Source organism: Psammomys obesus, unplaced genomic scaffold (assembly GCF_907164565.1).
Source record: "Psammomys obesus unplaced genomic scaffold, mPsaObe1.curated_primary_1811, whole genome shotgun sequence".
In the NCBI taxonomy this organism is placed as follows: domain Eukaryota; kingdom Metazoa; phylum Chordata; class Mammalia; order Rodentia; family Muridae; genus Psammomys; species Psammomys obesus.
In genome coordinates, this window is record NW_026585504.1 from 59,167,403 (window position 1) to 59,192,395 (window position 24,993).

Below are 24,993 nucleotides of genomic sequence, written 5' to 3' on the forward strand. Positions count from 1 at the left end.
AGGCGCAAAGCATGACGGTCTGGGGCCTTCAGGGGTGGGCCTTGTGGGCGGGGCGGGGCTCAATGGGCGGGGCTTGGAGCCGCGCGTCTGCTCTGGAACTATACAGAGTGCAGGGTGAGCTCTCTAAGGCCTTATTCAGGCAGCAGCTGAGCGGCTGTGGGACTTTGTTATCCGCCTTTACCTTGTTGCAGCCCCCACCGGAGCTAAAATAGAGCCGTTCTGGTCATCTGGTTCTGATTTCTCTGTCAACGCGGAATAAGTATCTGTGCAGTAAGCTGGGAGGAGAGCCAAGCTTAGTGAGAAAAGCAAAGCCAGGAAGGTCAGGAATTTGTGGCCAGTGACCCCTACATTCCAAAGGTCAAGTGATCTTGTGAGGCCTGCAAGAAGTGCGGTTTTGACCAGATTAGGGTTAAGCAAGAAACACATGCCGAAAGGCACACCCAGAAAATGGTAGATGCATGGATACGCTTGCGTGGCCATTCGTGTTTAGCTCAGGTCCGCATGCTTTGGTGGCAAGTCCCTTACCTACTGAACCATCTCATTAATAGTCTGAAAAGTTTTCTACAAAACAGTCCTGAGGGCTCTATGGTTATGGTTACACTCAGTAGTAACTCAGTAGTGTTTTAATTACTATTCATTGGGTTAGGGTAATATATTTAACTATCTCATATCTTTAAGCCAAAAAGTCTGTTTAAAATATTACCTTAATACATCCAGGAGTCTTTACATAAATATACTATGCTACTTGGTTTATAGCCAACTTTCAATTAACCCACAAGCCTTACAGATTCTTTTCCTTGTTTATGTCTCACAATTTCCATCTTGAATTGATCGAATTTCCTAAGCCATCTCAAACCACACTTTGAACTTGTTTTGTTTTTTTGATTTATTTTATTTATACAAATGCTCTATCTGCATGGACACCTGCCCACCAAAAGAGGACATCAGATGTCAGGACAGACGGTTGTAAAGTCATCATGTGGTTGCTGGGAACTGAACTCAGGACCTCTGGAAGAGCAGATAGTGCTCTTAACCACTGAGCCATCTCTCCAGCCCTGGTTGTTGTTGTTGTTGTTCTTCCTTGAGAAACAGATTTAATCATAGACAGGAATGAATCTAGTTTGTCTTTACTATAAAGTGGCTTTCAAGCCTAAGATGGAGGCAAGCGGGTTTATCACTCTGTGTAAGGTATGCATTGTTGGTTACAGGGGTTAGAGTCCTCTGAATACTTTCTGTATGCACCTCAAGGTTTTGCTTTAAATTTTTTTTGTATAGCTGGAGAGATGGCTCAGCGGCTAAGAGCTCTGGCTGTTCTTCCAGAGACCCAGGTTCATTTTCCAAAAAAAATTTTGTATATGTGTGTGTGTAGTATGCACACATGTACATACATGTTTATATGTGTGAGGATTTACATGTGTGTATGTGCATGCAAGGATTAAGGCTGAATTCAGGTGTCTTCCTCAGACACTTTTTCTTATTTACTGAGGTAAGGTCTGTCACTGGATCTAGAGTTTGCCAGTCTGGTAGTCTAGTAAGCCAGCTTGTTCTGAGAAGCCCTGTCTATACCTATCATGGAACAGGTTACAGCAGGCTGCCATGCCCATCAGGCTTTGACGTGGGTCCTGGGAATATGAACTCTGGCCCTCACACTTGTGTGGCAAGTGCTCTACTTGCTGAGCTGTCTCCAAAGCCCCAAAAGAAGCAGGCCAAGCCTAATGTATAATGAGACCCTTTAAGGGTAAGCACTTCCTGAGGAAGAGGGTGTAGTTGTCCTGGCGTACCCAGGGCAGCTCATGGCTGGCCATGCTACTGCTTCACCTGGCCTGTTCCTTGCTCTTTGTGTTTGTGTGTGCATGTGCATGGAGATCAGAGTCAGAGGCTGCTCAGATGTAGTCCCTCAGTGTTAGGTCCAAAGCCCTCCCACCCTCATCCCTAATGGCAGTGCTGGTGACATTATCCTAAGGACTATGGCATGATCACAAGGACTACAGCACAGTAAGCAGAAGGATTGTTATGGGTAACAAACCTAGAGATGGGTTTCTGTTTAAACAAAAAGCAGATCTCCTAAGGTGGTTCCTGTTTTCCAGGAACCAACCTTAATCCTCCAGGAGCTGTTACTGGAAGCCCACTAGAGATGAGCACTCAGACACAGTTTATAGCCAGTTGAAACTTTATTTTAGATGGCTTGGACTATACTCAGGTATTTGGGACCCAAATATAGTGTTGTGTGTTTAGTGCAAGGCAAAAACAAAACAAAACAAAACAAAAACCCAAGCACATCCTGGTATCTTGCTTGGCAGTTGCAGGGGGAGGTTTTGCACAAGCAAGCAGATTAAAGAAGCTAAATAAACAGTTAGATACAATGTGTTCTACACTAGCATGTGGTTTAACTGACGGTAAAATAAGTTTGCCGGGACATCCTGACCTTGGGTTGCTAGAATAGAGTTGAGTAATTTCCCAACAAGAAGATCAAATTCTAGTTAAATCTGAAATGGCCTCAACAAGAAAACAAGATAGAGGAACCTCTGCACTGTCTTGCCCTGTCCCAGAATCTCCTGTGACCCTCCCTTAAAGGTCAATCAAGCTTCTTAGTTCCCAGCCTGTATAAGCTCAGATCCCCAACCTGCTCTCTTATAAAATCTGCTTGCTTTTCTGCCGATTTGCTCTTCTCTCTGTTTCTCCATGCCCCATGGACTTCGCAGTTTGATCACCAATAAACTTTTTTTTTTTTTTTTTTACCCAAGGAATGTTCTAGTTCAGTAGTTTCTGTGCTATGGCTTACTCAGGTGCTATCTACTTTATTGTTTGTTTTGTTTTGTTTTTCTGAGACACAGTCTCATTTTTTCTGCTTATGTTAGGCTGGAACTTGCTATGGAGACCAGATTGGCTTTGAATCACAGACATTTACCTGTCTCTGCCTTCTGACCGCCATGATTAAAGGTGTTCGTCCCTATGCCTGTGGGTCTAAGAGTTAGACAGACCCCCCTGCTAGGGCAGACAGATAGGGAGGGGGGCCATGGCTAGGTGATAAAGGTAGTGAACTTCTAAGATGGCCATCTTCTTTGTCTCTGTGCAGCCTTGGCTGTCCTGAACTTGCTCTGTAGATCAGGCTGGCCTCAAACTCACATCAATCCGTTTGCCTCTGCCTCCCTGCGTGCTGGGATTCCAGGCGTGGGCCACCCTGCCCCCAGCTCTTTCTCACTTTCTTAACCTGAGACAAAAACCTGGATGTAGAAGACACAGAGATTTGTGTGCTCACCAACAAACACTAGAGAAACCAGGAATATTAAATATGTAGGGTTATCTCTTCAAAGGAAGAGAGATTGTGAGGGCTAAATGTAGGCTCAGAATTTTTAAAAAAACACCTACTTTTTATGTATTTATTATTTATACAGTATTCTGTCTACATGTGTGTCAGCAGGCCAGAAGAGGGCACCAGATCTCATTATGGATGGTTATGAGCCACCACGTGGTTACAGGGAATTGGACTCAGGACCCTTTGGAAGAATAGCTGGTGTTCTTAACCTCTGAGCCATCTCTCCAGCCCTATGCTTCTACCTCCCTTCCAATCCCCCAACCTTACATAGGAGATTAGTAGGGAAAGGGGCTGAAGACCTCTTTTTATCTACTTTCTGCTGATAAGCGTCGATGGGTTCTTTGGGGATTACCAAATTCAGTGGTCAGGATACCCGCAGTCCAGTCAAAGCAAAGCACAAGCAGCAGCAGCAGCAGCAGCAGCAGCAGCAGCAGCAGCAGCAAGCAGCAAGCAGCAGTGACAGCGAAGGTGCCACTCAGCAAAATCAGCACCACTGGCTGAAGTGGCAAAGAAGCACGGAAAGTTCTCTGGAGTGTTTCTCTCTGCAAAACCCAGCAAAGCAGTCTGAACCATTGCAAAGCGCAGAGATGCACAAAGCATTGTCTCACTGTGTGCTTCTATGCATCCCTTCTCAGAGTCCACACGAGGATGTTTCCAGCTCCCGAAAACCAAAGTAGCAACAATCATTGCTCACCTTTTCACAGGGACTGTTTCCACGGGGGCTGTTTTCCTGGGGGTGAGGGGAACATTCCAATGTCCCACACTTGGGGCCATAACAAAAAACATATTGACATGACACAACTGAGTTTCCAAAAAAAACCCAGAAACTTCCACTTTGGCTAAAGTTATGGTTTAAGTTTCAATCACTGTGCTTAAGAGATCCATAGAGCAGGAATGCCTCTAATTTGCAAGCCCCACTTGCCCAAGATAACTTCTGGAATGCTGAGAGCTAGCTGTTCATGAGTGACGACAACCTGCATGCTTTAAACAAGGTTTACGGCTGCACAGGGTGCGCTTGTTTACACATAGGTGGGGGATTTGCAGGCAGCAAGTATACCAGGGTGCATGCTTGCCCCTGACTGGACAAATGTGGGACCGACATAACCTATGGGTTTTGCCTTTATAAGCACCTGACTAACATAAGTTGTCACCCTTCTCTGGGAATTCTTGCTTCAAATCTGGCCTAAAAATTATGGTAGTGGTCTTATGCTTGCTCATGGGATCAAAAATGTATAACTTGTTGTCAGACCAGAAGGCAGGGAGTGGAGGTGATTAATAGCCTGGTGACCTTTGTGTTATCTGTATAACCGAGTCGAGTCCACAGCCACTTTCCCAGACCCTTTGGATATCACATGTTGTCAATCTATAGAACCCGTCTTCATGGTGGATGCCACACGCGCTTTGCAAAGAGTTTCAGTGTAGTCATGCCGAAGCTCTACTGTTCACTCGGGACTGAGTTTCACATCAGCAGAGGAAGGAAGGACTCAGGCTGTGTGATAGAAGATGGGGAGGTGTGGAGGAGGGGTGCATTTCCTTAATGCCTAGCCCCCTCGTGCCAGAGTCTGGCAGTCCGAGGTCTGTATGTCTCCCGGTGCCTGTCAAGCTCAGTCATCTTGACACCTAAAGAGCCTATTTACAGACTCACAGGCTCTAGGAAGAAGGTCTGTCTTTCTCTGTAGCAGCAGGGATCCCAGGATCACCTATGAGAACAAGCTGGTGGGGGTGGGGTGGGGTGGGGTGGCTGCCGATGGGCTTAATTTGAGGAATCTGGTCTGGAAGTCAGCATTTCTTTTCTGGGGTACTGCTACTGGACTGGGAAGCTTGTTACGGATTCATAGCTAGGGTCTTCATAAGGTACGGGTTTGTGTGTCCTGATCAGCCCCCAGTTTAAACTTAACAGATAATGTTGGTAAGTGTAAGAAAAAAATGTTAGTGATGGAGAGAGAAAGTGAGCTGCCTGATCTCCAGAAGCAAGTGCAGCACCTGAGATCTCCAGGCACGATGCCAACCCTTGTCCCATCCACTGTCTCCAAGAATCTGAGTGCTTGATCCCAGAGAATCTCTGAACAGCATATGGCCAATGGCTGCAATGAAGGAACTTGGTATGGATTGCAGAATTAAACACAGGTGATGTTTCCCTACCTCTTTTAATCTACAGGAGATCTGAAGGGGTGGGGTGGGGACAGGGGTGAGGAGCTCTTTGGATGGTCTGGAAGGTGATTTGGTTCAGTAGGAACTGAGGTTCCAACTTTCAAGCCATGAGATGTATTTCTTGTAGCATCCACTAGAGGACACAAGATCCCCAACACAGTCAATGCAACTATTCCAAGGGGTGGTAGTCCTAGCAAGGTCTGGAAAAGTTGGGAGAGAAATAAAAGAAATTAGTGTTTACTTATAGGTGGGGAAACTGAGGCAGACACAAAAACACATTGACATGTGAACAGATTTAAATTCATGTAGCAAAGCTTGAGCCAGAAAGCCAAAGTGATATCAAACAAGATAGAGGATTAATCTTGATATTAATCTTGATCTTCTACTTGATGAGACCCAGAATCTCCATGTACACAAACTTCAGAGCTTATCTGTGATGGAGTTTCCAGGCTGGGTTAGTAGAGGTGGAGAGACCCACCCTAACTGTGACTGACCCAACTCCATGGGCTGGAGTCCTGGAGTGAAGGAAAAGGAGAGAGCGAGCTGAGCACAAGTACTCCCTTCTGCTTCCTGACTGTGGATGCCAGCTGCCCCATGCCCCTGCTGCCGTGCCCTCCCCACCTGATGGCACGTCTTTAGTCCCTGGGACCATGAGCCAAAAGGAGCTTTCCTTCTGTTGATTTGTCTTGTACTTTGTTGCAGCAACAAGACAAGTAATTGCATATATACATACACGAATAGAACAGGGACCAGAAGAACATATCCAAATACACTTGGATAATTATGAGTATGACAGAGCTCAGACACCATCAGCCTTCCTCATGTGCACATAAGAATGGAGTCCCATTGGCAAACACAACTGAAGACCTGGTTACCAGCCTGGCGTGGTGGTGTATGCCTATAATCCCAGTACTCAGGGAGGCAGAGGCAGGCTGATCTCTGCGAGTTCGAGGTCAGCCTGGTTTACAAAGCGAGTCCAGGACAGCCAGGGCTACACAGAGAAACCCTGTCTCAAAAAAACAAAACTTAACCAAACCAAAACAATCCCCCACCAGCCACCTCCATCCAAAAGACCTGCTTACCAGGATTCCTGGCATCTTTGCAATGACTTCCTGCCCCATGGGCTTCTGGGAATTCCAAAAGTTCCAGACACTATGCAGCTGTTCCCAAGTATGTCTGTAAGTTCTAGTTGTCTCACAATGTTCACACCAGTGCCAGTCTGACCCAGGTTCTGCCAACAGCACAGCTACTCTGGGAACCAGTGTTCCCCCCATGTGGCTTTTCCTGGAAGTGGTGACTAAGGCCAAGAGGGGTTCTGGACAGAGGTGGGAAGTCAGATCCCTCCCAGAGCTATTGGACACCACAAAATACTCCCAGAAACAGCTATAGGAATGCTTGGCTTAGTACTTGTGTGTGTGTGTGTGTGGATGACAGAGGCCAACCTCAGGTATAATTCCTTGGGGTGCTGTCCAGCTCATTTTCTGAGACAGGGTCCCCCACTGGCCTGTAATCCATCAAATAAGGCTAGACTGCCTGGCCACCGAGCCCCAGGGATCTTCCCTGCTTTCCCAGTCTCTTGCCCAGCAGCATTGGGACTGGAACTGTGTTCCATTATCCTCAGCATTTTATGTGGGTCCTTGGGATCAAATTCAGGACTTCATGCGTGTGAGGCAGGAACTTTACTGACTGAACCATCTCCCCAGCCTGGTCCTTAGTCCCTTGTCACGGCGACACTGGCCATGCTCAGGAATGTTTTGTTCCAGCACGAAGTCTTGCACTGAGAATCTCCCAGCATTGCCATCATAACAGCATACTTTTATTCTCGGGAAAGAAAAAAATATAATTTACAAACAAGGCATCTGCCTTTCAATTCTTGTCATTAGAAACTTTAATTCTGAAAATATCTTGAATGTAAATGGACTCAGCGGACCTCAGTGACCTTTGAAGGCAGAGATGGGCAACTGACTTGAACAGGCTTTTATTCTAGAATCAAGTATGTGTTGAGAGCTTTGTTCTGCAGAGCCTTCATCTCCTCCAGCACCCTTTCTCCCGCCTTCTCTGAGGGCTGGGCTTGGTCTTTGACATCCCTGGATACAGGAAACAACAAAGATACACTAAGACACCCAAGTCAAGTCAAGCCAGCTAGACTCTGTGGGTGAAGGCAACTATCCTCAGGCTGATGACCTGAGTTCCATCCCTGGTACCCACATGGTGGAAGGAGAGAGGCAAGCTGTCCTCTGGCTGCCACATGTCTGTTTACCATGTTGCACGAAGACCCATACATAGATATACATGCGTGCACACAAAATCAATTAATGAATGCATTTATTAGAGACTTTAGAGGCTGGACAGATAACTCAGTGGGTAAAGGTACTTGCTACCCTGTCTTGAGATGGGTTTGATTCCTAGGACCCACATCATGGAAGGGGAGAACCAAAACACACACACACACACACACACACACACACACACACACACACACACACACACGTAAATAAACTTTTAAAAAAACATGCAAATCACCCAGATGTCCCACCCAGATGAAGATTGGGTATTTTTGCTTTAATATAGAAAAAAGGTTTTAATGATACTTGTCAGTAGCTAACCAGTGAGAGCCTTCAGCTCCTAAGTGACTAGAAGTGGTCTTGGGTCTCAGCTACATAGTTTGCTATGTGGGTAGATTCTGAATGGAAGTCTCCACCTCCTGCTCTGGTCATTCCTGACACCCTGCACCATGTGCAGGTGAAATGAGAAACCAGTCACAGATTCTACAAGACACCATCTCAATGCTCAGTTGGCAATAGCTGTGTTTGCATGTGTGTGTGTGTGTGTGTGTGTGTAGGCCAGACTCTCACATTGAATGTCTTACTCAGGGCTCTTTGCCTTTTTTTTTTTTTTTTTTTTTTGAGACAGGGTCTCTCACGGAATCTGGAGCTCACTGGTTCAGTTAAGCTGGCCAGCCAACCCCAGCAATCCTCCTGTTTCTGCTTCCCCAGTACTGAGATTATGGGCACACACTATCATGCCTTACTTTTTTTCTATTTTTGATTCAGGGTTTCTCTAAGTAGCCCTAATATTCATTATATAAACCAGGGTGGCTTTGAACTTCCAGAGATCCTCTCAAGTGCTGGGATTAAAGCAAACTATAGGTTCTGGGGGATCAAATTCAGGTTCTTGCAATTGCTCGGTGAGCACTTACTGATTCTTCCCTTATCTGGATTCAAGTTATAAAGATATTTTATTGTTATCTTAAAAATGTATGTGTGCACAGTTGTTTGTGGGTTTGTGCTTGTGAATGAAGCATTCAAAGGGCCAGAAGAGGGTACTGGATCTCTAGGAGCTGGAGTTACTGGCAGTTTTGAGCTGATGAGAGAGCTGGGAACTGAACTCAGGTTCTCTGAAAAGAGCAGTATGCACTCTTAACCACTCAATCATCAGTCCCGGGGGTTCAAGTTTTAAAGGTTTACTTGTGAAAGCATTTGAAGGAGATGACTGTGTATAAATGACACACATCCAAGAGTTGAAGCGTTGGAGATCTGCTTCTACCAACGCTTGACATGCTTAGCTTCAGACATCATGACAGTTCTGACCTCCACCTGGATGTCTTATCCAGGGTGCAAACACCCACTTACTTCTCTTTCTTGGCTTCTTTGTTCACCATGGGGAATTCGGCTTGGATCATTTCTGGCGTCAGCGTGAATTCTATGCCCTGCTCACAGAGATCTCTGGAAAGGAAGAAGACACTGAGTGGAAATGGTTCTTCTTTCTCAGCATGAAAACAGGATAAAGCATTAGATCATTTGGGAACTTTGGCAAGAAGCAGCCAGGCAGCTGCTTCTGCCTGGTCCATGAGCCTCTGGGAGGCCGAGGGCAGACAAACAGCCTCCGCCAGCCAACGAGGCTGGGGCAGATATTTATAACCAGTGAATAAAGAGCTGTTTTTAAAAGGGGGGTCACGGATTTCAGGATTCTTCCAAGTGCACCTGGAATGTTTATCCATTCAGGATCTCGGCATTTATTCTGTGTCTCCACAGTAAAGAAGCCCAAGTGGTTTCAAAAGATTGGAGTTCATTCGATGACGTCCTCTGGACACAATGGGATTAAAATAGAACCAAAGCCACAGATAACTAGAAAGCCCGCAGCTGCCGTGAAATCAAACAGTGCGTTTCTTTTGAAATTTTTATTTTTAAAAATCAACGTATAATGTGTTGAGAACCATCATGCATTTTACAGCAGAGTGTGCTTTTCCGGTTTTCTTGCCCCGCCCCCCACCGTCCCCCCTACTTCCTGCCACTCCTGCCCCCCTTGCAGCATCCCCACTCTAGATAATGCCTCCTTCACATCCCACGGGCCCTGTCACCTGTCTCCCCTGCTCCCGCATCCTCTTATTAACCTCTGCACCTCCTCGCTAGAGTTTTAGCCTCACCTACACTCACCAGCTTCCGCGTGTATATGTGCACATTCTAGGTTAGGATCTGCACGTCAGAGGAAACATTTTTGTCTTTCTGAGTTTGGGTCAACTTGTGAACAGTCTATTTCTAAACAGGCTTTAGTGAAAGAAGTTCAAGTTTTTGTCTCTGTCTGTCTGTCTCTGTGTGTGCATGTGTGTGTGAGTGTGTGTGAGCTGTGAGTACCGTGGTATGCTGTGGCATGTGGAGGTCACAACCTTACCTTCTATGTTGTTTGAGACAGGGTCTCTGCTGTTTACTGCTGTGCACCAGGCTAGCTGACCAGTGAGGGCCTGGTGATGTCTGCCTCTACCTTCCACCTTGCATTAGCAAAGCTCCAGTCTCATATATGGGCTGCTGTGCTGAGCCTCGGTGCGGGTTCTGGAAATCTGGACTCAGGCCATCATGCAGGTGTGGCAATCACTTTACCTATGTAGCGGTTGCCTTAGTCTGACCCAGTTTATTTGTATCTTTCAGTTGCTTTTTATACTAGCCTGTGAACCCCCTCCCCAAGGCCTTGTGTTGTAGGCTTGGTTCCTAAAGCAGCGAAATTTTGAGGTGGGGGCTTCTGAAGTGTTGGTTCATAAGGGGCTCTGACTTAACCTGTGGTCTAATTCATTGATGATTTATAATTGATGATATTCGTGGCTGATGGGAGCTGGTGGATGAAGCAGCTCTCGGGTGGCATGCCTGCGAAGGATGTGTAATCCCCAGACACTGCCTGTTTCTCTTCTCTCAGCTTTCTGGCCATTGAGCCACAGGCTCCTGTCTCCACGATGTATCTTGTCCCAGGCACAGAGGAATGGACCCAGCCAACCATGGGCCTCCAAAGCCATGAGCCAGAGCAAACCCTTTCTCTCTGAGGGTGTTTTTTTTGGGTATTTTGCCCAGAAAGTGATGAGAAAGTCTGAGCACTATGAAAGCAGCAAATGTTTTCTTTGAAGACTTTGTGGGCGCTGGGTCTCAGTTATAACTACTCAGCTTGGCCGTGTGGCCCTAAAGTAACTTATGCATTGCTCTGATAAAATACCTGACAAAAGCCACCAAGGGAGTGTTAGTCCATCATGGCGGGGAAGGTGGAGCAGCAGGAGCTTGAGGCAGCTGGCCACTCTGTATCTGGAGTCAGGAAGCAGAGGGAGGTGACTGCTGGTGCTCAGCTTTCCTCCTCCTTTTCCTCAGCCTGGGTTCCCAGCGCAGTGAATGCTGCCACCCATATTGAGGTGTATGTCAATTGAGGGGTGTATGTCAATTAACACAACCTGGTAACTCCCTCAGAGACACCCCCAGAGGCTCGTCTCTCTCATAATTCTACATCAACGCAGGTTAACTGTCACAGGAAGCATAGAAAATATGTAAATTAAGAGGTGTGGCTGGCTACAATGAAACTTTACACACAGGTTGCAGGCCAGGTTTGCAAAAGGGCTGTGGCTTGCTGGCTGACCTGTGACCTGTTTGCTGGTGAACCTGGGTCCCTGACTGCTTTAGCTGGGTTTTAGCTGGAGAAAGTGGAGAGTGAGTGTGTGGAGACTCACTCCCCTTGGTAAACCGATTCCAGAGTAGCCTATTATCTGCTGATGTCCCAAGTGCAAAGGCCAAGTCAAGGGCAGGACATGGCCTCGGGGGAGGCTGGGAAACTCAGTCTCTGGTTTCAAATATTCTGTGTTTGTAGGAGAAAAGGTCAATGGCATTTTGGAAAAGTCATTTCTGCCACATCAAATTGAAATGTGGCCAAGAGCAGTAAAGACAGCAATAGCTTCAAGACTTGGGTTTACAAATGGGAATGGCTTTTCTAGCCACCACTCATGACAGAGGTGGCCCTGGCCATGTCCCACTAGGGAAAGCACCTCTGAGAGCTTGGAAAATGGCTGAGTTGGGAAAGTGCTGGCCAGGAAAGCACGAGGACCTGAATTCCATCCTCTGCACCCAGGTAAAGAGCTGGGCGTAGTGGCCGAGGCTTGTAATCCCAGTGCTGGGGAGGCAGAGGCAGGTAGCTCCCTGGACCCTGCTAGCTGGGCAGCCTCATCTACTTGGTGAGTTCCAAGTTCAGTGAGAGTCCCTGTCTGAAAACACAAGGTAGAGAGCGACCAAGGGACTCCTCTTCAGGTTGACCTCTGGTCTCCACATGCCCACACACACGTGTACACATAAACCTATATACTCACGTGCCTCCCTGACATGTGAACACGCTGCCCCTCCTACAGCAGACAGCCTTGAAACCTGCCAAAGGCCGTTGTAGTGTCATGTAGTTGAGAGTAAGCATTTATTACACAGGTGAGTCTGCAAACACCAGTCCCCATTATTAGCAGCTTCCTCATCTCCACGGGTGTCCGGGGGCATAAATAACAAGGAGACCTCATCGTGGGCCTCCCATGGCACTGCTCGCCGAGCACGGCCTGGCATACATTTGACGCTCGGGAAGCATTATGTTCTGATTATTAGATTCCTTCTTGGCATCATTTTGTCTCATTTCATTCTGAGACTCTACTCCCACGCAGTGGGCACTGTGTCAGGGATGGGGAAACGGAGTCACAACTGTGTGCACATGAGCGAGGGGCGGAGGAGGGGTTGGTTCTGCTTGGCTCTGCTCTCTCCTTAAGAGGGGAGGGCCAGACAGGACTCTTTCTCAGCCTGAATCAAGTAGGGACAAGTACAGCATCCTGCAGTACTCTCAAGAAAGGGTCTCCTACGTGTGCTAGAGAGAGAGCTCAACAGGTAAAGGTGCTCACCACGAGGTCTGGAGAGCTGAGGTCCATCCCTGGGGCACAGGTGAGGGAAGGAGAGAACTGACTCCACAATCTGACCTTTGATATCCCCATATACTGTGGAACTTGTGTGCCTACACACACACACACACACACACACACACACACACACACACACACACACGCACACCCTGGTCTACAGAGCAAGTTCTAGGACAGTTAGGGCTACCCAGAGAAACCCTGTCTCAAAAATCCAAAGCCAAAAAACAACAATAACAAAAGCAAAAAGGAAAGACCTTGGGCTGTGCTTTGGGTAGAACTTTCAATCTTCCTTTGTAGCTCTTACTTCCAAGTGTGCATGCTCGTGTTCTGTCAGCATTCAGAGCACGTGGGCAGGTGTCAGAGGAACTGGCTACATGCCTTCAGATATTTAGGATTCCCTAATTGATAATCTTGCATGGAAATGTGCTGAGACTATCCAGACAGTATGTGTTTGTCACAAGTAATATTTTTGAGTGTGTACTGGGTAGGAGATGCTGCTCCAGGTGACGACAAACCATTTCCTGTGCTCAGTGAGCAGGCTGGCCTGGATCCTGGTCTGTGACACTGAGGAGTGCTTACCAGTGGCTATCGGAGCTAGCAGGATTGTTTTGTTTTGTGGTGACTTATGGTAGAATTCAGATCAGGAAAGTTTGGGTTGGTTAAGAATGAAAACCAGGGCTGGGAAGATGGCTCAGCGTTTGCTGCATACACATGAGGATCTGAGTTCAGTCCTCAGAAACTGGACATCACACACACACATACACACACACACACACTTGCCCCAGGTGGTGTCTGGGCGTCACACCAAAGGGCTCACAGTACAGAGACTGCTCTGGGCCTGAGCCTGAGTCCGCCTACTTCATCCCTCCCGTTTTGTCTGCTGCTGGGTTTCTAGATAGATTGAAGGATGAATGCTCACTAGTTGCTGGATTAGTGAAAGGAAAAGCAAATACCTTGCTCCCAGATTATATTTCTTGTGTGTATGTGAGTGTGTGCATGCACAGAGAGTCCTGAGGTCAGTGTCAGATGTATTCCTCTACTGATCTCTACCTTTATTGACTGATTGATTGACTGCGTCAGGACCCTTCTCTGAACCCAGAGTGCCCTGATGCAGCTAGACCGACTGGCTGGTAAGCACCAAGAATCTGATCGTGTCCATGACCTCAGCCTCAGCACTGGGGTTGTAGGTGTGGGCCACTGTGGCTGGCTTCCTCCCCCCTCCCAATTTATCAGTGTTTGTTTGCATGCGTGTGTACTACATCTGTCTGGCACCCACAGAGGCAAGGTGGTGGCGGCAGTGGATCCCCAAATCGGAGTTACAAGTGTTTGTGCGCTGCCATGTGGGGACTGGGGTCAAACCTGGGTCCTCTGCAGGAGCACCCACCTGAGCCATCTCTCTGGCCCCACGCCCAGCTTTTCATATGTGTGCTGAGGATCTGAAGTTGGTCTTCAAGCTTGATGTCAAGCACATTATTAACCGAGCCATCTCCCTGATCCTCATGTCTCCAACTTCCAGGAGAGTCTATTCTGTACCACGAGTTGGGCACAGCTGGGCTCAGCCTTACCTGCTCCTTCTGAGGAAACTCTCAGGTGCTGTGTGTTCTCCAACAACCCCTTACAGCACCTCACATGGAAACATAGCACCTCACACACTAAATTCCCCAAAGTAAAATCAGAAGAATACCGCTCAGTACTTTCCAATCTGTCTTCTTCGGGTAAGGCTTCTAGCAGGGTAGGGACATCTGTGGGTAGCATCAGGGAACTGTACCAGTCATTTCTGTGGAAAATGACACAAGCAGTGAGGACCACAGATGCAGCAGCACTCACACTGGCTTTTGTGCGATTTGCTGTGTTTTGACACAGGGCCTCATATATGCCACATAAGCCTCAAACTCACACTCAGCTGAGGAGGAGCTTGAACTTCTGATCTTCCTGCTTCTACCTCCTGCTAGGATTACAGGCCTGGAGCACGTTGCTGTGCTGGTTTTTGCTGTGTGTTGGGTACAGTACCCTGGGCTTTGTGCACGTTAGGCAAGCAGCCTACCAACTGAGCTTGGGGTCCCCTGGAGCTGGGAGTTACAGGCAGTTGTGAACGGATGCTGGGAACTGAACTTGTGTTCTCTGGAAGAGTGCATCATGCTCTTAACTGCCAAGTCACTTCTCCAGACCCCTAACCTGTGCACTAGTGAAAAATTCCACCCAAACATTAGAACTCCTGTAACAGAATGGGTTCTTCCAGAAGAAGGAAGGGGATGTGGGGAGCTGGACCCTTTCCAGTGTCCATACCTGTCTGGAGTGATGATGAGGTAGCAAATGAGAGAATTTCATAGAATAAAAATGTAAATGTAAAACTTTTCCCTTTGTGTGTGTGTGTGTGTTTGTTTGTGTGTGTGTGTGTGTGTGTGTGTGTGTGTGTGTGGTAACATTTTCTTCTATTCTTGAAATGGGGATAGTGGTAGATGGTGATCAGGTGTTTGAATTTGGTTTGTTTTGTTTCATTTTCATGTCCTTGCTTAAGTCCAAGTGATAACAAGCCACTTCCTGGAGCTGTTCTGAGCACTTGACTTGTCTGTAAGATCGGTAAACTCGGGAATTACCAGACTAGGGAATTTCTTTGGGTGTTGTTCATGCTTAGATTTCATGGATGTCTGCAGAGGCTGAACACTCTTAGTCTACCAGAGAGCAATGATAAAATTAGTGAACTGCTTTGACTGTGTGTGTGCGCGCACGCGCGCGCGCTTGTGTGGATATGTGCACATGTGCATGTAGGTGAAATGTGCAAAGTGTGCACACTCGTGTGAGAACAGAGTTTGATTGCTCTGTGCCCTCAGTTTTTGAGACAAGACTTTACAGATTTGGCTGGATTATTTGCTCAAGAGTTTCAGGGATCCACAGACTTCACTTCCCACCACTGGGACTGCAGAGATGTGCTGTGGATTGAATGCTGGGGATCTGAGTTCAAGTTCTTGTGCCTCTTTAGTAAGCGTTTACTTTATATGCTGAGCCATCTCCTCAACACTCCTTTGATTCTTATGATACAAAACGACTGTGGGGAGGACAGCAGGTGAGATGGATCAGCAGGGAGAGGTGTTTGCCGCCAAGGCTGGCCACCTGAGTTTGATCCTCAGAAGCCACATGGTGGAAGGAGAGAACTGCCTCCTGCAAACTTCCCTCTGACCTCCACAAATGCACTGTGGCCTGCTCCTTTCCCTCCAGGATAAAACCTGGACTTGCAGAACTTACTGGAGTTTAAAGGTGTCTGTCTCCTTCTGATTCCTACATAGAAACCAACTCCTAAGTGATGCTGTGTGGAGACAAAACCATTGGAGGTCACAGCAAGAAGGCTTCCGGGCCGGCAACATGGCTCCTGCCACCAAGCCTGATGCCATGGGTTGAATCCTGGGACTTATTGGTGGGAAGAGAGGACAGACTCCTGCCAGCTGTCCTCTGTTTTCCACATATGTGATGTGGCCTGAGTGTACCGTTCCCACATACACGTGAAATAAATAAAAATAGAAAAGAAGGTCCTGTCTGTGAACCAGAAAATAAGCCCTCATCAGACACAACATCTGCCTGGTGCCTTGACTTATGAGGAATATAGTGCTGTTTATAACCTATGGAGAATGTAGCATTTTGTTATAGCACCCTGAATGGATTAATACAGAATTTACAAAAATAATTACCATTATTGTTTGTAACTGCTTTTAGAAACAAGAGCATGCCCTTCAGCACAACAACCAGTATAAACCCATAATAAAAAAGAATAAAGATTTGTTTTCTTTTGAGACAAGGTCTCAGGTAGTCCAGGCTGGCCTTGAGCTCACGATGAAGCGGGGGATTACTTAGAACTCCTGGTCCTCCTGCCTCCACCTCCCGGAGCGGAGATTACAGATGTGTGCCACCTGTTCCAGTTTCTACAGCACTGGGACGCAGTCCAAGGTTTTATGCGTGTTACACAAGGACTCTAGCAGCTGAGCTCACCCCCACCTGGCCCTGCTCCTGATTTTTGAGCTGGTATGCAAAGGCAGTTTATCTGAAACAAAGTGGCCCAAACAGAACAGTCAGGCACAGAAGCTAAAGGCAAAAAGTCATGGCAGGAGTGTTTTCCTTGAGGTGACCTTCATGTTTAATGTGTGGCTATTCAGGGTCACAACAACTCCCTCCTGACTTCCCACTAAAAGAACAGCTTTGGGAGATGCTTCTAAGGACATTGCTTTGGAAAGATGAATTGGCTAATGCTTAATGCTTGCAATCCATGTTTGTTAACAGTGGGTGCACTGGAGTCCAGGCACAATCCCGGACACTGCTGAGTCTAGTTTACTGATTACAAGTCACTTTTTTCTACTGCAGGGGTGAGATGCTAGGCAAGAACTTTACTCCTGGGTTATGCCCCAGCTACCATATGATTCTACATCAGATTTGTCTGTGAGCCTGCCTGTGTGTGTACTGGAGGAGCTCTTGATTGTTATTGATGTAGGAAGACCCAGCCCACTGTGGGTGGCGCCATTCCCTAGGCAGCAGGTCCTCAACTCTACGAGAGGAGAAAGCTAGCTGAGAACAAACGAGCAAGGACTCTATTCTGTCTCTGCTCTTGACTGTGGATGTGATGGTGCTCGAAGCTTCTGTCTTGACTTCCCTGTGGTTATGGAACATAACCTGGAATTGCAACCCAAACAAACCCTCTCTTCCCTAAGGTGCTTTGTGTCAGCAACAGAAATGAAAGCCTTCCAGTCTTCCTGCAAAATGAGTTAATTTAGGGGGCTGCTGCTGCCATCTAGTGGTAAGAGAATGATTGCACACGTCTGTGAGCTTAGCGGAAAGTCGAAAAGTTACTGAAAGCATGCACCAGGCAGATCCTAGACACTTTTTCATGCAGCCATTTGGAACAGCCCAGTGACGATGTCATCACTGCCCCCACTTTGTAATGGAGAATATACTGCATAAGGGTCCTGGAAATGACTCAATATAAAGTGTTTGCCATGCAAGCTTGCAGACCTAAATTTAATCCCAAGAACCTGAGTTCTAGCTCCAGAACACACTTTAAAAAGCTGGGTTTGGTAGTGAACATCCGTATCCCCAGAGTGGAGGGAAGCAGAGACAGGAGGCTCCCTTGGACTAATGGTTGGCTAGTGGAATCAGCTAGCTTCAGGTGCTAATGAAAGACCTTATCTAAAATTAAATTAAATTAAGGAAAGAAAGAGAAAAAGAAAGAAAGAAGTTGCAGTTTCTGATGAAAACTACTCAAGATTGTCTTCTGGTCTCCATAAGCGGATGCACATAGGTAAACACACACATACCAAAAAGAAAAATAGACATGGATATTTCAGCAGAATTATATGAGCAGCTAGTTCTCTATCTGCTGAAGCTCTGCCAATTAGCCCGCATTATATTACCATTAAAAGGTATGTCTTGATTAAGATAAATTCAGAATATGGAAACCAGTTGTCTCTCATTGTATCTCCCTGATAGGCAGGCCCCTCCCTCACGTATGAAAGTGTGATTTGTCAAGGCTAGCCTTTAACCCCAGTCTCCAGGCCTCCCGGCCTCTGTAATCTACAGTGCAAACACACCCCGGGAGGCCAGCCACTTCCCAGCTTACCTCTGAGTGGTTTCCGTCCTTGGGGAGTCAGAGAAGGAGGAGAACACCAGGGGCTGGAACTTCTTCCAGTTCATGGTTCCAGGAATTATATCCTGCGGTGAAAGGTGGTGCGGGGCAGGGTGTGAAAAGGGGGTGCCTGACTGTTAACAGCATCTATAGGCACCTAGGGGGACACACCTCAGGGACTGTCTCTTTTCAAAAACTGGATGAGTTGAAGCAGGGAGACCCGCCCTAACTGTGGGCAGCAGCATTCCATGGGCTGGGATCCCGGACTGGATAAAAAGGAGACCAAGAGCTGAGCCAGCTCTGCCAAGGGATCCTGGGGCTGACTGACGTTACCTTATGATGGAGAAAGTGTTTTTGGGTAACAGGAATGCTGGATCCTACGTGGGTCTCCTGAGTGAACTTGTACTTGGGGTGAGAGCACAGATGGTAGTCTATCAGAGTTTCTGCATAAGTCAGAGGGTGCTTCACAGCAAACAGTCCTGGGTTGGGGTTCTGCGGAAGAGAGGAAGACCAGATTGATGGTGTTTACCCATCTTCACACCAGGCATGAGACAGGCGTCAGCAATGCTCTCTGTGGCTCCCACTAGCACTAACAATAGGAATCCATGGCAACTTTCTAGACAACTGGAGCACAGAAGCAGAGCTTCAGTTGTCTTTCCAACATCACAATCTCTATATATGCATTTTCCAGCTTAATAGCTTCATTAGGTGCTATGTAGATTTGCTGACGTCACGAGGAGCATTTCTTGCTTTACCATGAAGACTAGAGTTCAACTCCAAGCATCCACATTGGAGGATGCTTCCTTCAAATGGATGCTCATAAACACTGGAACTCCAACTCTGAGGGGTCTGATGTCCTCTCCTGTCCCCACCCCCTAGCATACACAGAAATAAATATCAAAAGTAAACACAAATATTTAGTAAAGAAATAAAAAACTAAAACAAAAAAAGAAAATAGATTTTCTACCCATGCTTCTGTACCTTCCTGTAAGGTAATTGCTGAAATAAAGAAACACAGAACATGGGCATCTGCCAATTGGTACTTACAAAAATATACAAAGGATCATATTCTACAGACATGGCTAAGCCACTGGGTGGTTTCATGTTCAAGAGGTTGGGCTTTGCCGAGAGCTGTGTGGTGGTCTGCTTAGGTAGAGCTATGATGGTGACTTCATCCTGTGTAAGGACCAAGAACAGCCTGTTAGTCTTACTGGTTTCTTAAAGAGTTATTCATTTGCTTTATGTGCATGAATGTTTGCCGCATGCATGTGTACCATGTGCATGCCTGGTGGATTTCCTGGAACTGGGGTTAGAGATGGTTGTGAGCCATCACACCTGTGGTGGGAATCAAGCCTGAGTTCTCCTCAAGAGCAACAAATGCTCTTAACCACTCAGTCATCCTTCCAGCTCAATGGCCTGTTAGTGTTCACAGTAGGACACGAATAGTGAGAGCAGTTCTAGAAGTTGCAGATGCATTACCTCAGCACCTTGCTTCAGGGGCCGAGCAAGCTTCTGAAGTTTGTGACATGTTGCGGACTTGTTGACAGAAAATGGCTGATAGCCCTTGATTTTGTATAACTGAGGAACCTGAAAAATGAAAGAAGATTGTTGATACTTAAAAGCCTGCTTTGTAGAGCTACTTCCTTCAAATGGAAACATTCCTTCCTGGAGGAAGGCTCACTGAAGCTCAGGTAGTAAAGCAAACTCCCAAGTCTCAAGTTCCTGAACCTTACAAGATTCACAAAAATCTCCTCTCCAAGACGAACAGTTCCTGGGGTGAAGAGACTCTCTGATTAGCTAAGCAGCCTGCAAATCGTACAGGGTTCTTTGGAGATGCAGCTTCGGTGAGTCCTCACTTATGACAATGTGGGATTTCCGTGATGCAGATGCTTTGAGTGGTCCATGTTCCTACACACAGTCGCTCACCCATGCATCTGTCAATAATCCTAATAAACATCCTGGATGATTAAGCTAGACTGGAAGAAATAATTTCTTTGGTCTGTCATCAGTGCCCTCTCTAGAGTGAACAAGCATTTGTATTTTCTTTAAAAAAAAATGGCCCACAAGAGCCCATTATAGTTTGGTGAGATTACTGTCTCAACAACAGCTGCCTAATAAAGCCAGTCCTGAGCCTTGTGCTAAGTATTGGCACATGTCAGTACTCAAATTGTTTTCTCAAAAAATTATTTTCTCATGCCAGATGGCTTCACTGGAGACATACACAAACATATTTTCACTTTCAAAAGCAAAAGTGGTCCTACACGTCAAGAAAGCTGACTAGCTAGGCAGTGGTGGCACACACCTTTAATTCCAGCACGTGGGAGGCAGAGAGGTGGATCTCTGAGTTCAAGGCCAGCCTGGTCTACCAAGTGAATTCCAGGACAGCAAGGACTATACGAGAAACCCTGTCTTGAACAACCAAAAAGGAAAAGAAAGAAAGAAAGAAGGAAGGAAGGAAAGAAGGAAGGAAGGAAAGAAAAAAGGAAGGAAGGAAGGAAGGAAGGAAGGAAGGAAGAAAGGAAAGCCTGATAACTTGTGTCCTGAGGTTTCCAATAGATGTGGGGCTTCCTATATGCATAATGTACACCCTACCCACCGGGAAGAATCAGCTTCTGTACTCGTTAGAGAAAAAGAAGCCGAGGTGTGCTCAACACACCATCAAATAATAAAGAAAACACGGACTAGAGGAAATACTCCACATAAGCCAGAATTGAGCGATACTAGCAAACTAATGCAATTCAATAATGCAACTTGGGCCTATTTTGCTTACTTCGTAAGAAAGCCACGGGCCAGTGAGATGGCTCAGTGTGTTAAGGTGCTTGCCGTTGCGCCTGATGAACAGAGTTCAATTTCTAGGACTCACGCTGTAGAAAGAGAGAACCAACCTCCAAAAGTTGTCCCCTGACTTTCACACATGCACCGTGGCATGCGTGCCTCCCCAGTGATCGACAGATGACAGACAGATGACAGCTATAAGCGACCTGAATGATTTGCATTATATGCAGAACTCACCTTTAAACTGAAGTAGGGATAACTGTGCCTGATTTGAACATCTGAAGGTTTAACTGGGATTAGTCCAAGGCCATCAAGAGTCTACATGTGAAAATGAAAAAAACAAAAACATGAAAGGACAGATAAACATCTGTGAACATAAACAACTGTGTATGTGTTTTCACTATGTTTTGAACGTTACCTGAATAGTTCTATGCTCAAAACAGCTCTTCCTGTGACCACAGTTGCTCTCTGAGCTGAAGGCACAAAGGCAGCCCCCACCCTATTGTGTCTTTTTGTGTGTGAATCTTACGGGCTATCACAGGCTATGGCGTGCTCTTCTGTGGATAGTTAATCCTGGTTGTCAACCTGACTGGATCCACAATCAAGGAGGATCGAGGCCGCTGGGCTCACTGGGAGGGGCTTCCCTGACCAGGTTCTCTGAAGTGGGAGACCCACCCTAAGTGTGTCTGCTCCATCCCACTTCTCTAGCCAGGTCCCACCTCTTTGCTGGCCTTCTGAAGGTGCTGGTCCCCAGAGAGCTTCCTGCAAAGCCATCTGCCTCAGGCACCCAGAGACCCTGGGGCAGGGCCTGGTATATTCACACCCAGCAAATATCATTCTTTCTCTTGTTCCATGGATATGGATATGGATATGGATATGGCCAGTGCTAACATGCTGTCTTTTAAAAGAGCTATCTCGATTTTTAATTTGCTAAATGTTTAAAAATGCATGCATGAAAATGTGCATGAATTGATGAAGTCTAGCAACCAAAGCCCTTAAGACACGACTTGCGGTAAGTGCCATGTAAGGGTTAATTAGCTATTATCATTATTTCTATTTTACTATTATTACCATTGATGTGTGCGTTGATATGTGAGCTGGCACATATGTACACCCAAGCACGGGAGGACGGAAAACAGCCTTTGCTGTACTGTTCCTCAGAACTGCTTTATACTTTTTTTAAAGGGTTCTTTTTACTTTTAGTATGTGTGTGTCTGTGTGTCTGTGTGTCTGTGTCAGCATATGTCATAGGGGTGTGGGTGCTCTGTGAGTCGGGAGAAGGACATTGGATTTCCCAGAGCTGGGCCTACATGGGTGCTGGGGACCAGACTTGGGCCCTCTGGAAGAGCAGCAGTGGCCTTGGCTGCTGAGCCATCTGTCCTGCCCTCTACTCTTTTTTAAACAAAAGACCTTTCACTTTGCTGGAAACTCACCGATTCATCTCCGTTGGCTGACCAGTGGGCCCCAAGGACCTGCCTGTCTATGCCTCCCCAGCACTGAGATTACACATGCTACCACACTTGGCCTTTTTTTTTTTTTTTTTTTTTTTAACCTGGGCTCTGAAAATCAAACCGAGGTTTTTGTGCTATGTTTCCAGATCAGTTAACTATCATTTTTATTATAATGAATCATCATGCCCATGAGGGAAGAGGCACTGTCATACTCCAAGAGAGAGATGGGGTGGAGTGGTGGGATTCTAAGCCTGATGGTTAGCTTGTCTGGTTCTGGGACCACATGCCCTCCTTAACATATTGGGCTCCGACCAGCTGCTGTTATCTTGGCTTTCCATTTGCCGGGCCAGGAGGCTCATCTGAGCACAGGCCAGGTGGGCGTTCTGTCCTGTCTTCCCATTTTCTCTTGGGTCCAGTGCCCAGGGCAATAGGTGGGCTTCCCACTTGGAAGCAAGCAGCCCCAGGGACCAGGAGCTCCTCCAGGTAGCCCTGGGAACAGTAGGCATGTGGCCCACGGCAGCGGGTGATCCCCGTTTCCTACTGCTCACAGTTCTGTGGGCCCAAGCCTCACTCACAGCCTCTCAGAGGAGGTGCACAGACAGCGAGCTGGCTTGTCCAGCAATCTGTCCGCACCCGTGGGATCCAGCTGCTCCCCCCACAGAGGAGAGGCACCCACCATCTCGTTGTAGCTCTGAGAGTCTATCGGGAAGGCGAAGGGCAGCACGTCCTCGGGCCGCACGGAGTAGTGCCAGGGGTAGTCATCCTGACTCATTAGGATCTGCAGGGACCTGAAGGGGTTCTCACCTGGGGAAAAACAAGCATGTTTAGGCCCTTCACAGGACATTGCTATGCGACACAGCAACTGGAGTTGTGTACTTACCAAATGCCACGTGCAGCGGAACATTTGTGTTTATTTTCTTTGATAGCGTGGTGACTGATAAGATGCCGTGCTCCTATAAACAACCCTAGTTAAATGTATTGGGTCACCAAACACACACACACACACACACACACACACACACACACCAGCATAGGCAACACACACAGCACATGCCAAACACACACACATCACACACGTTTAATGCACACACACACATATACTCAAAAGACATTCCAGATCCATGCATTCCACACACAACACACACAGCACACACTACGTACAAAAATGTAAACATGCAATACCCCACACACCAATACATGCACATGCACATACACAACAAACTTATGACACACAACCCATAGCACATGCCACATAGACATACACATATATCACACCCATTCTGCCACGTAATGCACACTCAGTACACGGCATGCACACATACTCCACACCACAGATACGTCACACACAGCACACACCAGTCTCTCTCTCACACACACACAAGAATGCAGAAGCGGGGGTTCGTTGGAAAGGAGGGATGTGCAGACGTGGGGAGAACGATGAAAAAGACGGCCATGGGGTGAATATGTTTGAAAATGTCATATTGAAAATAATTATTATGGATAATTAATACATGCTAATATAGGCTTTAGAAAGACTATTCAGACTTATGTATACTCAAGCATGCTTGCTTACACATACACATATGCAATATATCTGTTCACTGTTAGTTTCCCTGTCTTTCCCTCTCTCATTTTGAGACAAGGTCTCATGGAACCCAGCCTGGCCTTGCACTTACTATGTAGCTAAGGATGACTTTGAATGTCTGATCTTCCTGCTTCCACCTCCCAAATGCTGGGGTTACAGGGGAAGGTCATCATGCTAGTTTATGGGGCTTTAGGAAGGAAACCCTGGGCTTCAGGAATGCTAGGCAAGTACTCTACTAAGCAACACTGTCAGTGCTATTTTTCTTAATTAATTAAAACACAGGGTTTCCCTGTGTAGCCCTGGCTGTCCTAGAACTCGGTCTATAGACAAGGCTGGCCTCCAATTTAGGATTCTTTTTGTTGCTGCCTCTGGAGTGCTGGAATTAAAAGCATGCACCACCACCCCTGGATTCCTTTAGTTTTAAATTTTCATTTCATTTTGCTTATTAAGTTACACTTCTCTTAAAATTTTATTTTATATAAGTGGATTTTATTGTTATTTTACACTATGTGTTTGGATTTGTGCATATGAGTACAGTGCCCAAGGAGGCCAGAAGATGGCGTCCCAGCATTAAGAGTCACAGGTGCTTGTGCGCTGCCTGAGTGCTGGGAAACAAACTCTCAGCAAGAACTGCTGTCCCCTGAGGCTAAAATCTCACTTAAAATAACTCTGATGAATTTAACAAAGTAAATTCATGTGGTTCTGGAGATAACCACATGCGATTTCATGGGAAGTCTACTGTTTTTTTTAAAAAAGAACACTGTCAGAAATTTTAATTATTAGAAATAAAATACTAAAGGAGGAACAAAAGATTAATTAAAATGCAGAAAAACATTTTGGGAGGGAGGGAAGTTGGAGAGATGGTTGACTGTTTGGGGAGGTGGGGGAGTGATGGAGGCTGGCCTGGTGGAGGGCAGG

The 24,993-nt window shown here is 46.6% G+C and overlaps 1 protein-coding gene across 2 annotated transcripts in view; it reads right to left on the reverse strand.

Moving 5' to 3' along the window:
* Positions 1-7,297: 7,297 nt before the first annotated feature.
* The window catches only part of Cfap221 (cilia and flagella associated protein 221), a 68,522-nt gene continuing 50,826 nt past the window's right edge, over positions 7,298-24,993 (reverse strand). For both annotated transcript variants that reach the window (XM_055604666.1, XM_055604659.1), the window contains 9 exons: positions 23,167-23,294; positions 21,277-21,357; positions 19,744-19,851; positions 19,312-19,440; positions 18,598-18,756; positions 18,259-18,350; positions 14,344-14,436; positions 9,100-9,192; positions 7,298-7,554 (listed from right to left, as the gene is read on the reverse strand). In XM_055604666.1, coding sequence (XP_055460641.1) covers positions 7,446-7,554; positions 9,100-9,192; positions 14,344-14,436; positions 18,259-18,350; positions 18,598-18,756; positions 19,312-19,440; positions 19,744-19,851; positions 21,277-21,357; positions 23,167-23,294 — 992 coding nt within the window. In that variant the 3' untranslated portion in view covers positions 7,298-7,445. The remainder of the gene's footprint in view (positions 7,555-9,099; positions 9,193-14,343; positions 14,437-18,258; positions 18,351-18,597; positions 18,757-19,311; positions 19,441-19,743; positions 19,852-21,276; positions 21,358-23,166; positions 23,295-24,993) is intronic.